Raw genomic sequence first — 16,520 nt, 5'->3', positions numbered from 1 at the left:
TCTTTTTTTTTCAGATGGAGTCTCACTCTGTCACCCAGGTTGGAGTGCAGGGCTGTGATCTCAGCTCACTGCAACCTCTGCCCCCCATATCCAAGTGAGTCTCCTGCCTCAGCCTCCCGAGTACCTGGGATTACAGGCGCCTGCCACCACGCCTGGCTAATTTTTGTGTTTTTAGTAGAGACGGGGTTTCACCATCTTGGCCAGGTTGGTCTTGAACTCCTGACCTCGTGATCCGCCCACCTCAGCCTCCCAAAGTGCTGGGATTACCGCATCTGGTCCTTTTTTTTCTTTTTCTTTTCTTTTATTTCTTTTTTGTTTGTTTGTTTTGAGATGGAGTCTCTCTCTATTGCCCAGGCTGGAGTGCAGTGGCACGATCTTGGCTCACTGCAACCTCCATCTCCTGGGTTGAAGTGATTCTCTTGCCTCAGCCTCCCAAGTAGCTGGGATTACAGGTGTGCACCATCATGCCCGGATAATTTTTTGGTATTTTTCATAGAGACAGGGTTTCGCCATATTGGCCAGGCTGGTTTCGAACTCCTGACCTCAAGTGATCTGTCCACCATGACCTCCCAAAGTGTTAAGATTACAGGTGTGAGCCACCAACCGAGGCAATAGTTTTTTTTTGTTTGTTTGTTTGTTTGTTTGTTTGTTTTTTGAGACGGAGTCTCGCTCTGTCGCCCAGGCTGGAGTGCAGTGGCTGGATCTCAGCTCACTGCAAGCTCCGCCTCCCGGGTTCACGCCATTCTCCTGCCTCAGCCTCCCGAGTAGCTGGGACTACAGGCGCCCACCACCACGCCCGGCTAGTTTTTTGTATTTTTTAGTAGAGACGGGGTTTCACCGTGTTAGCCAGGATGGTCTCGATCTCCTGACCTCGTGATCCGCCCGTCTCGGCCTCCCAAAGTGCTGGGATTACAGGCTTGAGCCACCGCGCCCGGCTCTCTCTTTCTTTTCTTTTCTTTCTTTCTTTTTTTCTTCCTTCTTTCTTTCTTTTTTTCTTTCTTTCTTTTTCTTTCTTTCTTTTTCTCTTCTCTCTTTCTCTCTTTCTTCATTTTCTTCTTTCTTTCTTCTCGTTCTCTTTCTTTCTTCTTTCTTTCTTTGAGTTCTTTCTTCTTTTCTTTCTTTCATTTCTTCTTTTTCTTTCTTCTCTTTCTTTCTTTCTTTCTTCTTTTCTTTTTCTTTTTCTTTCTTGAGACATCTTACTGTTGCCCAGGCTGGAGTGCAGTGGTCCATCCATAGCTCACTGTAGTCCCCCAGGCTCAAGGGATCCTCTTGCCTCAGCCTCTCAAGTAGCTGGGATTATATAGCTGTGTACCGTCACACCTGGCTAGTTTTTATGTTTTACATTTTTTGTAGAGACAGGGTCTTGCTATGTTGCCCAGGCTGGTCTAGAACTCCTGGGCTTAAGCGATGCCCCTGCCTTGGCTTCCCTAAGTGTTGAGATTACAGGTGTGAGTCACCATGCCCAACCCAACCTAAATTTTCAGATAAGTGAAAGCTGAGAGAATTCATCTCTATCAGACCTGAACTATAAGAAAGGTTAAAGGATGTTTTTTTAGCCTAAAAGGAAAAGATACCAGATGGAATTCAGATCTATAGAAAGGAAAAAGCGCCTGGAAGTGGTAAATAAGCAGATAAATATAAGAAATATGCTTTTTGTTCTCTCATCATTTTCTTACAAGACAAAAAAAGTTTTGTAGGGTGGCCTTCGTAACTCTTGTGCCTGTAAAATATATGTCAACAAGGAACAAGGAAATATATGTCACCAAGGAACAAGGAAACTATACTCATAAATTTATTACATTTCTGCAGCTGGAAGTACGATAGAAAGAGGGAAGTGTCAGGTGTGAATTGTAAAATACTAATTCTAAAGAGATTTAGAAAACTTAGGATGTATGTTGAGTAGCCCTAGAACAACTAGAAAGCAATAAAATGAAGTATCACTAAGAAGCCAATAGAGCATATAAAATAGAACACTAAAACAATACTATTTTATTATCCCAGAAGAAGGCAGGAAAGGAGCAGCAGAAGAACACAAAATAGAAGAGACAAGTAGAAACAAGAAGGGAGAGGACAGACATAAACTCAACCATCATAACTGTGTTAAACGTAAATGGACTAAACATTCCAGTTAAAAGGAAGAGGATGATCAGAATAAAAATGCAGTCTCAACTACATGTTGTCAAAAGAGTCAGATTTTAAATACACAGAGACAATTAGTTGAAAAATAAAAATAAAAACAAATCCAAGAAAACAGTAAGAATTAAAAAGCAGGTCTAACTATATTGTTAATGGAAAAAGTAGACTTCATGACAAAGAGAGGGTCTTGGAAGCTTAGCCAGTTCCGAGGGTCAACCCAGCCTGGCTCTGGCCACCGAGCCTATCACCTCCATTGCCCGGAGTGGGTGAGAAGGCAAAATCCAAAGGCAGGTGTCCCATCATGGGGAAGGAAGGCACCCCAAGCCAGGGGCCTGGTGACCAGTTTTCCATCTACAAAAATAATAGAATTATAAAATTACATTATTCTAAGAGTATTATATAAATGGAATCATATATACCTCTTGAGATTGGCCTTTCTGTTACACTCAGCATAACTTTGAAATCCATGTTGTTTTATGTATCCATAGTTTGTGCAAATAGGGACATTTCTGCCCTTTCTTTTTCTTTCTTTTTTTTTTTTTTTTTTTGAGACGGAGTCTCTCTCTGTTGCCCAGGCTAGAGTGCAGTGGTGCGATGTCAGCTCAGTGCAACCTCCACCTCCTGCCACTGCACTCCAGCTTGGGTAATAAGAGCAAAACTCCGTCTCAAAAAAAAAACAGCGTAGATTATTGATTTGAGATCTTTCTTCTTTTCTAACATAGGTGTTGATACTTAAAAATTTCCTTTGTTTTTTCGAAACAGAGTCTCGCTCTGTCGCCCAGGCTGGAAAGCAGTGGCATGATCTCAGTTCACTGCAGCCTCCACCTCCTGGGTTCAAGTGAGTTTCCTGCCTTGGCCTCCCTAGTAGCTGGGATTACAGGCACACGCCACCACACCTGGCTAATTTTTGTATTTTTAGTATTTTGTATTTTTGTATTTTTGTATTTTCACCATGTTGGCCAGGCTGGTCTCAAACTCCTCACCTCAGGTGATTCACCTGCCTCACCCTCCCCAAGTGCTGGGATTACAGACATGAGCCACTGCACCCAGCCAAAATTTTCCTTTTAGGAATAAGTTTTGTTTATAATTGTTACATCTTACTAATGAATGGACATGTTTATCATCATCAACTATGTATATGGGCTGGGTGCAGTGGCTTACACCTGTAATCCCAGCACTTTGGGAGGCAAAGGTGGGAGAGTGGCTTCAGCCCAGGAGTTTGAGACCACCCTGGGTGACAGAGTGAGGTCAGGAGTTCGAGAACAACCTGGCCAACATGGTGAAACCCCATCTCTACTAAAAATACAAAAGTTAGCCAGTCATAGTGGTGGGTGCCTGTAATCCCAGCTACTTGGGAGGCTGAGGCAGGAGGATCACTTGAACCCAGGAGTTAGAGGTAGTAGTGAGCCAAGACTGCACCACTGCACTCCAGCCTGGGCAACAAGAGTGAAAGTCTGTCTCAAAAAAATAAATAAAATAAAAAATAAGGCGTTTAGAATGTAAAAAGCATATAGTTGGATCTTGTTTATTTCTTAACCCACTCTGAAAATCTTGGCCTATTACTTGGAGTGTTCATTACCATTTAATGGTATTATTGATACAGCTAGAGTTACATATGCCACTGGTTTTTTTGTTTGTTTAGTTTTTGCTTTGTTTTGTTTGAGACAGAGTCTTGCTCTGTCACCCTGACTGGAGTGGAGTGGAGTGATCTCGGCTCACTGCGACCTCCGCCTTCTTGGTTCAAGAGCTTCTCCTGCCTCAGGCTTCCCAGTAGCTGGGATTACAGAGGCCTACCACCACAACTGGCTAATTTCTTTCTTTTCTTTTCTTTTCTTTTTCTTTTCTTTTTTGAGATGGAGTCTCACTCTGTCACCCAGGCTGGAGTGAGGTGGTGCAATCTTGGCTCACTGCAACCTCTGCCTCCCGTGTTCAAGCAATTCTCTTGCCTCAGCCTCCCAAGTAGCTGGGGTTACAGGCTCACGCCACCACACCCTGCTAAATTTTGTACTTTTGGTAGGTTTCTATTAAATTAGCCCAACACCCAGCTAATTTCTGTATTTTTACAAAAATTATGTATTTCGTATGTATTTTTTTATTCCTCTGTTCTTCTGTTATTGCCTTTGTTGTGTTAAATGGATATTTTCCACTCTACCACTTTAATTTCGTATATATATATGAAATACATACCTCGTGATCCACCCACCTCGGCCTCCCAAAGTGCTGGGATTACAGGTGTGAACCACTGTGCCTGGCCTAATTATTATTATTATTTATTATTATTTTTTTTTTGAGACAGAGTCTCGGCCGGGCGCGGTGGCTCAAGCCTGTAATCCCAGCACTTTGGGAGGCCGAGACGGGCGGATCACAAGGTCAGGAGATCGAGACCATCCTGGCTAACACGGTGAAACCCCATCTCTACTAAAAATACAAAAACTAGCCGGGCGAGGTGGCGGGCGCCTGTAGTCCCAGCTACTTAGGAGGCTGAGGCAGGAGAATGGCGTAAACCCGGGAGGTGGAGCTTGCAGTGAGCTGAGATCCGGCCACTGCACTCCAGCCTGGGAGACAGAGCCAGACTCCGTCTGAAAAAAAAAAAAAAAAAAAAAAGAGACAGAGTCTCGCTCTGTCGCCCAGGCTGGAGTGCAGTAGCCGGATCTCAGCTCACTGCAAGCTCCGCCTCCCGAGTTTACGCCATTCTCCTGCCTCAGCCTCCCGAGTAGCTGGGACTACAGGCACCCGCCACCTTGCCCGGCTAGTTTTTTGTATTTTTTAGTAGAGACGGGGTTTCACCAGGTTAGCCAGGATGGTCTCCATCTCCTGATCTAGTGATCTGCCCGCCTCAGCCTCCCAAAGTGCCGGGATTACAGGCTTGAGCCACCGTGCCCGGCCCTAATTATTATTTTTATTAAGACGGAGTCTCACTCTGTTGCCCAGGCTGGAGTACAATGGCGCAATCTCTGCTCACTGTAACCTTTACCTGCTAGGTTCAAGTGATTATCCTGCCTCAGCCTCCCAAGTAGCTAGGATTACAGGCACCCATCGCCATGTCCAGCTAATTATTGCATTTTTAGTAGAGACAGGGTTTCACCATGTTGGTCAGGTTGGTCTCGAACTCCTGACCTCAGGTAATCTGCCCACCTCAGCCTCCCAAAGTGCTGGGATATCAGGCATGAGCCACCATGCCCAGTCTTTTTTTTTTTTGAGACGGAGTCTCACTCTGTCACCCAGGCTAGAGTGTAGTGGTGCGATCTCAACTCACTGTAAGCTCCGCCTCCTAGGTTCATGCCATTCTCCTGCCTCAGCCTCCCCAGTAGCTGGGACTACGGGCGCCCGCCACCACGCCTGGCTAATGTTTTGTACTTTTAGTAGAAACGGGGTTTCACCATGTTAGCCAGGATGGTCTCGATCTCCTGATCTAGTGATCTGCCCGCCTCAGCCTCCCAAAGTGCTGGGATTACAGGCTTGAGCCACCATGACTGGCCATGTTCTTGTTTCTTTGTATGTCTCATAATTTTTAAATGGATACTACTTTAGATAATATATTGTAGAATGGAAACTCTGGATTCGAACCCACTGGTTGTTGGTGGTTTTTATTGGCTTAGTGACTTGCTCGGATGAATTCTCCAGGGTGTTTCCCCTGCAGGCTATGTCTACAGATGTGTTTGCTAAGTTAAAAAAAAATTATTTTCTTTTCTTTTTTTTTTTTTTTTTTGAGACGGAGTCTCGCTGTGCCGCCCAGGCTGGAGTGCAGTGGCGCGATCTCAGCTCACTGCAAGCTCCGCCTCCCGGGTTCATGCCATTCTCCTGCCTCAGCCTCCTGAGTAGCTGGGACTACAGGCGCCCGCCACCTCGCCGGCTAGGTTTTTTGTATCTTTTAGTAGAGACGGGGTTTCACCGTGTTAGCCAGGATGGTCTCGATCTCCTGACCTTGTGATCCGCCCATCTCGGCCTCCCAAAGTGCTAGGATTACAGGCTTGAGCCACCGCGCCCGGCCAAGTCTGGTTTCCTAAGACTCGCCCCTGGGTCGGTGTAGCTTAGTGGACAATTACTGGTTCGAATACTCTGCTTTCTCTTCAGATCGTATAAATCTTTTGCCTTTTACAATTACTGGTTCGATACTGTGCTTAAACATTCTGAACCAGTAGGGCCTCCAGCCTCTGATGATGGCGCTGTGTGGGATGTGGGTGCATTTGGAATTCAGGCAGTTTACAATTTGGCCTTGGCTTTTACTTTTTGCTTGTATAAAGCCTCATGCTCGGCCAGGGCGGTGGACAGCCGGGGCCCTTGCCTGTTCTCCCTAGTGTGCACCCAGCCTTGCAGACCACCAGGGACACCTGGCCACCTCTGAAGACCACCAAGGCTGTTCTATTTGCGAATGCAGAAAATCTGAGGCAGGTCTCAGTTAATTTAGAAAGTTTATTTTGCCGATGTGACACAGCCCCAGGAGGTCCTGGCGTGCGCCTGCGGCGGTCGGAGCACAGCTTGGTCTTATATGTTAGGGAGACGTGAGACATCAATCATACATGTAAGATGAACACTGCAGCCAGCAGCGGTGGCTCATGCCTGTCATCCCAGCACTGTGGGAGGCCGAGGCGGGCGGATCACCTGATGTCAGGAGTTGCAGACCAGCCTGGCCAACATGGTGAAACCCCGTCTCTACTTAAAATACAAAAATTAGCTGGGCGTGTTGGTGGGCGCCTGTAATCCCAGCTATTTGGGAGGCTGAGGCAAGAGAATCGCTTGGCCGGGCGCGGTGGCTCAAGCCTGTAATCCCAGCACTTTGGGAGGCCGAGACGGGCGGATCACGAGGTCAGGAGATCGAGACCATCCTGGCTAATACGGTGAAACCCCGTCTCTACTAAAAATACAAAAACTAGCCGGGCGAGGTGGCGGGCGCCTGTAGTCCCAGCTACTTGGGAGGCTGAGGCAGGAGAATGGCGGAAACCCAGGAGGCGGAGCTTGCAGTGAGCTGAGATCTGGCCACTGCACGGCGACAGAGCGAGACTCCGCCTCAAAAAAAAAAAAAAAAAAGAGAATCGCTTGAACCTGGCAGGCGGAGGTTGCAATGAGCCAAAATCGCACCACCGCACTCCAGCCTGGGTCAGAAAGCAAGCCTCCATCTCAGAAAAAAAAAAAAAAATTGGTTTGGTCTGGAAAGGTGGGACAACTTAAAGTAAAGCAATGGGGGAGGGAGCTTCCTGGGCACAGATAGGTGATACACAAACGATTACAACGTTTTGAGTTTCTGATTAGCCTTTTTTTTTCTTTTCCCTTTTGATCAGTCTTGCTCTGTGGCCAGGCTGGAGTACAATGGCGTGATCTTGGCTCACTGCAACCTCCGTCTCCCGGGTTCAAGTGATTCTCCTGCCTCAGCCTCCCGAGTAGCTGGGACTACAGGTGCACACCACCACGCCCGGCTAGTTTTGTATTTTTACTAGAGACGGGGTTTCACCATGTTGGCCAGGCTGGTCTCGAACTCCTGGTCTCAACGTGCGCCACTGCGCCCAACCTTCTGATGAGGCTTTTCAAAGGAGGCGGTCAGATGTGCATCTATCTCAGTGAGCAGAGGGTGGCTCTGAACACAGCAGGACGCAGGTTTGCCCTGAGCAGCTTCCAGCCAGAGTTTTCCTTAGTGATTCTGGGGGGCCCAAGAGATTTTGGTTTCCCATGTTTCATGTACTGAATGTCCTGGTTCAACTTTCGACTTCGCTCTCAGATATGGCAAGCTCTGACAAAGCTTCTTTTTGCATCTGTCGGGTCTCAAATGCCTTCAGTTTAAATTAACCTTCACATCCACTCTGGGGTTCCGAGTAGGTCCCCACAGCTCGAAATAACCCAAGGAGGGTCCACGGGGTGGAGGAAAGCTGATGAAAGGTTGGCGGCTGCGGAAACCCAGGGCGGGCAAGGAGGGTCCCTGGAGGTTGATTTTCCGCAACGGAGCGGCTTTCCGAGGCGGCAGGTGCGTGGGTTCGAGGCAGGGCTCTGGGGCCGCTTTAGGCGAGAACCGGATGAAGCCCCGAGTTGGAACTCGGGGATTAGGCAACGCTGGGCCTCAGCACCCACGGTCGACCCGCGGCCCGGGCCTTACGTGCGCCTCAGCGAGGCCCAATTTCCACACAGCCGGCGCCTCGTTTCCAGCGAGCTATCGGTGAGTCCCGGCGAGTCCCGACCCCTCTCTAGCCACGGCCTGACGGGCACGGTGTTGACCTCGTCCTCTGACCTCCGACCCCGCGCCGCGACCTCTCGTCGCCGGTCCCCTCGGAGCCGGGCGCGGTTTCCGGGGAACGCGTTTCCCGCCGCACCGTGGGCCGCCCGGACTGCGCAGGACGGGGCACCTTCCGGTGGCGGCGCGGAGCCCTGGGCCCGGCTGCGGCCCGGCGGCGGCCCCGGCGCTGTGCGGGCGTTCGTGGCGGCCGGGGAGCGGCAGGGGCCCTGGGCGGCGGCGAGGCCGGAGCGGGGCGGGCCGGGGACACCGGCTCCCGGCGCCCTCGGAGCCAAAGGCGCGCGGCGGACACGGCGGGGCCCTTGCGCGGTGAGGACGCGTAGGCGTGTGGGCTCCTGTCACTGCACATCGCGAACGCTGGCCGCCGCGTGGCTCTGGCTGAGTCTCGCGAGGGGCGTCCCTGTGGCGTTTCGAGCCAGCCGGGCCGCCTGCGGAGAGGGAAGCTCTGCCCTTCCCCTGGCCTGGCGCGGGTCAATTCTCCCGGGAAGGGGCCGGGGGTCCTCGCAGTGCCCGGCCGCGGCGTGACCCTGCCGGGGTCCTAACTTCACCGCAGGGCGACCTGCTCACGGCCAGGCCCGTGGGGACGCTGGCGTCACGGTATCTTCCCCCTTCACGCCAATCCTACCAGGCCGACATCGAGTCTTGCTCCCCAGGGAGGGTCAAGGCCCAGGGGTCCAGCGGCTCCCCCGAGGTCCGCTAGGAGGTGGCGGCACTGGAGTGGCCTTTCTCCAGCCTGCACCGACCCCCGCCTTTAGTGCCCCTGCGTGTGACCCCACGGTGGTACCGGAGCGGCCGTAGAAGACTGACCGCTGCCTCTGAGTTGAGTCTTCAGCCCCTCGCTGGGCCTGGCTGAGCCCCCGGTCTGCGCCTTTCCCCCAGCCTGGAGACGATGCCAAAGCTGCAGGGCTTCGAGTTCTGGAGCCGCACCCTGCGTGGCGCCCGCCACGTGGTGGCCCCCATGGTGGACCAGAGCGAGCTGGCCTGGAGGCTGCTGAGCCGGCGCCACGGAGCACAGCTCTGCTACACGCCCATGCTGCACGCCCAGGTCTTCGTCCGCGACGCCAACTACCGGAAGGAGAACCTGTACTGCGAGGTGTGCCCCGAGGACCGGCCCCTCATCGTGCAGGTGCGCGGGAGGGGCTGTGGCGGCGGCAGCGGTTGGGTCGGTTGGGTCCCGGGCCCTGGAATGCCTGGGGAAAAACCCTTCCCTCTGTGGCCGGACATCACTTTCAGCCTTTCCAGAGCCAGCTCAATTCCAGGAGGAGAGGGAGAAGGTGGCACCAGGTGTGTAGAGTCCACATGGCCACAGCAGTGATGCCTGTGGTGGAGTCAGGGCTGCCAGGTGCACCTCCCAGACTCCAACCCCATTCTCTAGGAGCTGGCTGAGGCAGCTAGGGTGCTGTGAGGTTCGCAGCCCTGCTGGGGCCTCTGGATTGCTGCCTCTCACACTCACACTCCCTCTTCAGAACCAGTAGAGATGGCTCTGCTCTTCAGAAGTTAGTGATTGTGGCTTCTGCCACAGTTCAGAAAAAAATCTGTAAATCTGGGTAGTTTGGGGACTCCTCCTGGCTTTGTCATATTGTAAGCCTCCACAGGACAGGGCACCCTCCTGCGGTGAACCTGGGCCCACACCCTTCTGGGGTCACACTGGACCTCTCCTAGGGCTGGGCAGCAAGGGACTAGCGCCTGGCTGGGCGCATGGCTGACTCCTGCGTCTTCTCCAGTTCTGTGCCAATGACCCGGAAGTGTTTGTTCAGGCGGCTCTCCTGGCTCAGGATTATTGTGACGCCATTGACCTGAACTTGGGCTGCCCACAGATGATAGCCAAGAGAGGTGAGCTCCGTGTGGAGCATGGGGGCACCCGGGGCAGGGGCCAGAGCCAGCTCAGTGCAGCCCCAGGTGTGGTGAGCATGGAGGATGGCAGGCCTTGCCTCTGTCGTGACAGTGGCTCAGGCTGGAGCCAGCCGTCCTCTGTGCTCTGCCTCTGGAGGGTGGCTGTCCTCAGGCCTTCGGGGCTGGGGGCTGAGCCCTCCTGCCTCTCCCTTCCCTCAGGGAGCTCCCTCTGCATAAACATGATTGCTGATACAGGGTCCCCGCCACCCCCTGGCACTGCGGCGTGTGGGCTGACCCTGTCTACCTCACCCAGCCCCTGAGGCGGTGTTACTTGGTCCCAGACCGTGGGGCGGTGGGGGTTCCCTTCAGCACCTTCTGAGCTTAGGCAGCTGGGCAAATAGAGCCCCTGAATCTGATGCTGACAAACCACTGCTCTGACTGTTCCACTGCCCCAACTAGATACATTGCTGGTTCTGGGGACCTGGGTCCGGCCTGGCAGGGCAGCTCCTGGCCTGCATGGATGGAGGAGGGGGTGCAGAGGGGGCGCAAGGCCTCGGCTCCACCAGCCTTAACACAGGTGCCAGCCAGGCCATGCTTGCTCTTTGCAGGTCACTATGGTGCCTTCCTGCAGGATGAGTGGGACCTGCTCCAAAGAATGAGTGAGTTGGCTAGGTGGGCGGTGAAGGACCCCAGAGACCCTCAAGAGGGACACATGGGCACTGTCCACTTAGTTGGGGCTTAGGAGAGGATAGGCTTTGGCAGGAGCTCTCAGCATCACCCTGGGGCTTCCTGCCCAAAGCAGCCTCTCTGCTGGAAGGAGGTGGCTGTGAAGTTGCCTGTCCTGTGCCACCCACCCCTTAAAACCAGACAGTAGGTGCCAGGACAGAGTCCTTGCTCGGTCCCAGCCCCAGACGTCCTAGGAGATAAAGCTGGCCTCGGCCCTGCTTGTTTGAACTTGGGAGGGCTGGGGGAATGGCGGAGGGAGCCTGCCCGGTAGCCTGAGGGAGACACCCAGATGGTGGCCCAGGCTGCCTCCCAACCTCCCAGCAAAGCTGCCTGGACTCCGCTATCTGTGGGGCCCTGGGCTCCCGGGCTTGGCCGCTAAAGTGGGAACACCATGGCCCCTCGGAAGCTGCCTGTCTTCTCCCCAGTTTTGCTGGCCCACGAGAAACTTTCTGTTCCTGTCACGTGCAAGATCCGTGTCTTCCCGGAGATCGACAAGACCGTGAGGTACGCCCAGATGCTGGAGAAGGCTGGCTGCCAGGTGAGCCCTGGGCTTGCGGGGGTGTCGTGGGCCTTGGCTGGGCCTTTGCGCAGACGACACAGCTGAGGCTCTTCCTGTGTCCACTCAGACACTGTGCACTGTCGGCCTCATGGGGGCAGTGGCCCTCCTGACTGGCCTGCCCCCACAGACTCTTTTTTTTTTTTTTGAGACGGAGTCTCGCTCTGCCGCCCAGGCTGGAGTGCAGTGGCCGGATCTCAGCTCACTGCAAGCTCCGCCTCCCGGGTTCATGCCATTCTCCTGCCTCAGCCTCCTGAGTAGCTGGGACTACAGGCGCCCGCCACCTCGCCCGGCTAGTTTTTTGTATTTTTAGTAGAGACGGGGTTTCACGGTGTTAGCCAGGATGGTCTCAATCTCCTGACCTCGTGATCCGCCCGTCTCGGCCTCCCAAAGTGCTGGGATTACAGGCTTGAGCCACCGCGCCCGGCCTACCCCCACAGACTCTGAGTGCCAGCACCCCAAGCTCAGGCCTTCACAACAGAAACGGCTTTCCTGGCTCCAGAGTTTTGTCCCTGTGGATAGAATAATGTCGGCATCTCTACCATGTTCCTAGTGTCACAGAGGCCGGCAGGGCCTCCTTTGGGGATACTCAGCATCTAGTCTTCCTAGACGGTCAGGAAGGGGCCAACAGGCTGTCAGCAGAGCTGCTCCCCTGCCTGGGTCCCCTGCACACCGAGCCTGGCCTGGGGCAGGCCTGGATGGGCTGCTGTCTCCAGGGGTGCCCTTCAAGACACTCAACCTTCTGAAGGCAGACAGCAACCTTGGTGACCCAGGGATGAGCTTGCACAGGGGCTGCTGGGCCCAGGCCCCACTTTCCCCCCGTGCCCCACCAGCCTGGAGCCAGTCCCTCCACACCTTTGGCCTTGGGCAGTGGGGATCCTGCCACTTCCTGGCCTGGCTCTTACATGGGCCTGGGCAGCACATGCAGCCTGAGGCTCCCATAGAGTGCAGAGCCTTTGGGACAGGCCCCAGTCATTCCTCAGCCCTGCTTCAGGAGCTGAGATGGTGAGGAAAGGTCCCTGGAGTCGGGCATGGGGCACAGGGCTTGGAGGGGCAGAGGGGGCTCGGAGGGGTGGAGTGGGGGTGAAGGGGGCACGGATGGGCACAGGGGACTCTGAGGGGCGGAGGCACAGAGGGGGCATGGAGGGGTGGCGGGGGCTCAGAGGGGTGGAGCGGGGGCAGAGGCGGCATGGAGGGGTGGCGGGGGCTCAGAGGGGTGGAGCGGGAGCAGAGGCGGCATGGAGGGGTGGCGGGGGCTCGGGTGGAGCGGGGGCAGAGCAGGCATGGAGGGGTGGCGGGGGCTCAGAGGGGTGGAGCGGGGGCAGAGGCGGCATGGAGGGGTGGCGGGGGCTCAGAGGGGTGGAGCGGGGGCAGAGCGGGCATGGAGGGGTGGCGGGGGCTCAGGGGTGGAGTGGGGGCAGAGGGGGCGTGGAGGGGTGGAGGGGCAGAGGGGGCTCTGAGGGGTGGAGGGGGCTTGGAGGGGTCAAGAGACTGCTGGTCTGTCCTAGTTGCTGACGGTGCACGGGCGCACCAAGGAGCAGAAAGGGCCCCTGTCGGGTGCAGCATCCTGGGAGCACATCAAGGCCGTGCGGTGAGTGGATGTGGGCATTGGGTGACACAGCCTTCAGTCCTTGGGGCTTTGCTAGAGGGTCCAAGCTCCACACCGCAGGGTGCTCGGCTCACCTGACGCCCGTGACCACCGAGGGGGCTAGGGCCGTGGCTGGGGTCAGCATCGCCTGGAGCAGAAGCTCCCTGCCAGGAGGGAGGCGGGGCTGTCCGGGGCCTGGGGATGTGCCGGGCAGGTGGAGGGACAGGTGTTTCTCTGTCAACAGGAAGGCGGTGGCCATCCCTGTGTTTGCTAATGGGAACATCCAGTGCCTGCAGGATGTGGAGCGCTGCCTCCGGGACACTGGTGTGCAGGGCGTTATGAGCGCAGGTGGGCAGGGCCCGGGACAGCAGTTGGGGCCCCATGCACATGGCCTGATGCCACCACCCAGGTGGGTTCTTCCCACTGCCTACTGCCCTCCCAACAGCGCTGTTCGCAGATGGTGTTCATCAGTCCCACTCTGCTCTGAGGGGCCTGACCTGGCCTTGTCCCTTGTGAGGTGGCACAGGAGGGTGTCCTGAGTGTCCCAGGCTTTCCTATGCCATCCACCTGGAGCAGCCCATGAGGCATCCTTCCTCCCCTTCCTCCCAGAGGGCAACCTGCACAACCCCGCCCTGTTCGAGGGCCGGAGCCCTGCCGTGTGGGAGCTGGCCGAGGAATACCTGGACATCGTGCGAGAGCACCCCTGCCCGCTGTCCTATGTCCGGGCCCACCTCTTCAAGCTGTGGCACCACACGTGAGTCATCCCCTAAGGCAGAAGCCACGCTGGGGGGTTGCCCAGGCAGATACTATCAGAGCCCACCTGGGGCATTTTGCAGGTTTTGTCAAAACAACTTGCTGCTAAGTCAGGTCTTGAGGGGCTGGGGTGACTTAGGAGTGGAGTTGGACAAGAAAAGACACAGGTCCCTGTGTGCCCAGTGCTCAGCCTGGGGCCTGATGGTGGAGCCGGGAGCCCAGCCTGCATGACGGGGCCTCTGTCTCAGGCTGCAGGTGCACCAGCAGCTGCGAGAGGAGCTGGCCAAGGTGAAGACCCTGGAGGGCATCGCTGCCGTGAGCCAGGAGCTGAAGCTGCGGTGCCAGGCAGGCGCGGGGGCGGGTGGGAGCCTGGCCTTGGAGGGGTGAGGGCTGGGGGCCATGACCAGGGCCTTGGGCTTTTGCAGGAGGAGATATCCAGGCAGGAGGGAGCGAAGCCCACCGGCGACTTGCCCTTCCACTGGATCTGCCAGCCCTACGTCCGGCCGGGGTGAGAGCCCAGCCAGCCCTGGGCAGTGATGTGCGCCAAGGTGTGGGCTCCACCCTGTGCCCACAGTGCTGCGCCTGCGCCGCTTGTCCTCAACCATTATGGCCAGTCAGCTCCTGCCCGAGGGAAAGGAGGAGGGAGGTTTCAGCTCCAAGCAGCACACACCTGCCATGTGCCCCTCGGTGTCCTAGGTGGCGGGTGCTGGTGACTCAGCTGTGTCCTCCCTCAGTGGACACTGGGATTTTAAATCTTTTCTTCTGTAAGATACTTCTCTGAGCTTCTCTGATCCTGGAGTTGCCCATGGGTCAATAGCTTGACCCCAGCTTCTGCTGGGTTCTCAGAGGTGAGGCCATCTGTGGCCACAGCCCTGCCTGGAGCTGGTGGCTCAGAGCTCGGGGCTGCCCGAGCTGCGGATTCCGTCTCGGAGGCCCCAGACTCCCTAGTGGCCACTCCTGAGTGGGCTGCGCGCTGCCCATGCTCCTCACAGCAACAGCACTCACCATGGCTGCCTGGCGCCTCCTCACCCTGGGGCCTCACCCGGGCTCAGACCCGTGTGGCTGTGGCTACTGGGCCCCTCTCACAGTGTCCTTGGGCTCTGCCCGCTGTCCTCCCCTCAGGCCCAGGGAGGGGAGCAAGGAGAAGTCGGGTGCGCGCAGCAAGCGGGCCCTGGAGGAGGAGGAGTGTGGCACGGAAATCCTGTCCAAGAACAAGCAGAAGAAGCAGCTGAGGAACCCCCACAAGACCTTCGACCCCTCTCTGAAGCGTAAGCACTGCTTCCGCTGATGGCCTCCTCGTCACCCCCGTCCTCCCTTTGCCAGTGACAGGAACCTGTACTTTCGGTCAGCAAGGCTCAAGGCCCAGAGCTGGAAGCAGACGCCTGGGGGCCTTGGCAGAGTAGTCAGCCAGACTTGGGGTCTGAGCACAGGGAACCTGTGCAGGCCACAGCCCAGGCATGTGGGACATGGGCTCAGTGAGTCAGATGGGGCTGTGGGACAAGCTTCTCAGCCAGGTGCCACTCAGGTGGCCACTGAGGGGCTTGTCTACAGCTCAGGGCCTCGGGCCTCACATAAGATGCCTGAGAGGGAGGCTGGGGTCCTCACCCATTGCTCGCAGAAGGAAAAGCAGATGTGGCCAGCCTGTATCCTCTGCCCTCCCTGAGCCTCCTGGCCTGGCTGGCCACAGCTGGGACAGACGCTGTCAGCAGGCTCCATGCAGGCGGCGGGGCAGCCCCCACAGCCAGGCCACCCCGGCCCTCACTCATCAGTACCCTCTTGTTCTTTTCCTAGCAAAATATGCAAAGTGTGACCAGTGTGGAAACCCAAAGGTGAGTGGGTTCCGGCCACATGCCACCAAGGCTTCCGCTCTGGTGGGTGAACAGGGTGGTCTCCGCACTCGGGGTAGCAGGTGTGGTGCCCGCCCAGCTGGGTTTGCAGTGTGGCCCAAGGTGGCATGGATGCCTCAGGACAGCTCCTTGCTTCCAGCCAAGCCCCTGCCCAGGAATGGAGTGGGAATAAGTCTGGGTGGTTGGGTGAGGGAGAGGCACCTGGCTTGGGGGCGGTCCCCAGGGCTGCATCCAGGCCGTGGGCATCTAGCAGAGACTTTCCCAGCCTGGCCCCAGGAGTGGTGCTGGCCACAGGCTCCCGAGCTTTCCTGTGCCCAGGGCAACAGATGTGTGTTCAGCCTGTGCCGCGGCTGCTGCAAGAAGCGAGCCTCCAAAGAGACTGCGGACTGCCCAGGTGAGGGCGCCTGCCACCCGCCCTGCAGCAGGCAAACAGGCCCCTCCGCCTCCTGACCCCCGACTCCTCTCGCTCTGCCAGGTCACGGATTGCTTTTTAAAACCAAATTGGAGAAGTCTCTGGCCTGGAAAGAGGCCCAGCCTGAGCTACAGGAGCCTCAGCCGGCAGCACACGGAACACCGGGTGGCTTCTCTGAAGTCATGGGCAGTGCCCTGGCCTGAAGGCCCAGAACCCCCACCCCCAGGACTGCTGCTGGAGCCTGGACACGTCCTACTTAAGGAAACGCCTTTACTCAGGGAATCTCCTGCTACTTAATGTGGAAAGACACGCCCACGTCCCCCTTCGGCCCACTCCGGGGGCCTGGAAATGCTGCAGTGGGGAGCAGGCCCCAGGCTGGACCTGCCCTGTCCTCAGCACGCGTGTGCAAAAGGGAACAATAAATCCTTTCAAAGATGCAAGAGCCCACA

At 56.0% G+C, this 16,520-nt stretch overlaps 1 protein-coding gene across 5 annotated transcripts; it reads left to right on the top strand.

The window, feature by feature from the left end:
• Positions 1-8,396: 8,396 nt before the first annotated feature.
• On the top strand, positions 8,397-16,508 carry DUS1L (dihydrouridine synthase 1 like). Of its 5 annotated transcripts, none has more exons than XM_033181671.1 (14): positions 8,397-8,665; positions 9,236-9,482; positions 10,081-10,189; positions 10,798-10,848; positions 11,341-11,453; positions 12,980-13,062; positions 13,304-13,407; positions 13,669-13,813; positions 14,061-14,157; positions 14,238-14,320; positions 14,935-15,080; positions 15,604-15,641; positions 15,986-16,053; positions 16,135-16,508. In XM_033181671.1, exons 2-14 carry the CDS (start codon positions 9,246-9,248, stop codon positions 16,151-16,153), a joined length of 1,293 nt encoding a protein of 430 aa, XP_033037562.1. In that variant the 5' UTR covers positions 8,397-8,665; positions 9,236-9,245; the 3' UTR covers positions 16,154-16,508. The 5 variants fall into 5 exon arrangements, with proteins under 5 accessions (XP_033037562.1, XP_033037561.1, XP_033037560.1 ...); XM_033181670.1 differs by having other exon boundaries at positions 15,978-16,053; XM_033181669.1 differs by having other exon boundaries at positions 15,936-16,053.
• Positions 16,509-16,520: the final 12 nt, after the last annotated feature.

Source organism: Trachypithecus francoisi, unplaced genomic scaffold (assembly GCF_009764315.1).
Source record: "Trachypithecus francoisi isolate TF-2019V2 unplaced genomic scaffold, Tfra_2.0 Lachesis_group20, whole genome shotgun sequence".
Lineage (NCBI taxonomy): Eukaryota > Metazoa > Chordata > Mammalia > Primates > Cercopithecidae > Trachypithecus > Trachypithecus francoisi.
This window is presented reverse-complemented; position numbering and strand designations above follow the sequence as displayed.

Coding starts and splice junctions, on each gene's coding strand:
- DUS1L (XM_033181667.1), top strand. CDS start 9,246: ATGCCAAAGCTGCAGGGCTTCGAGTTCTGGAGCCGCACCCTGCGTGGC. Junction 11,454..12,979: donor TGGAGAAGGCTGGCTGCCAG/GTGAGCCCTGGG, acceptor GGTCTGTCCTAG/TTGCTGACGGTGCACGGGCG. Junction 15,081..15,603: donor CTTCGACCCCTCTCTGAAGC/GTAAGCACTGCT, acceptor TTCTTTTCCTAG/CAAAATATGCAAAGTGTGAC.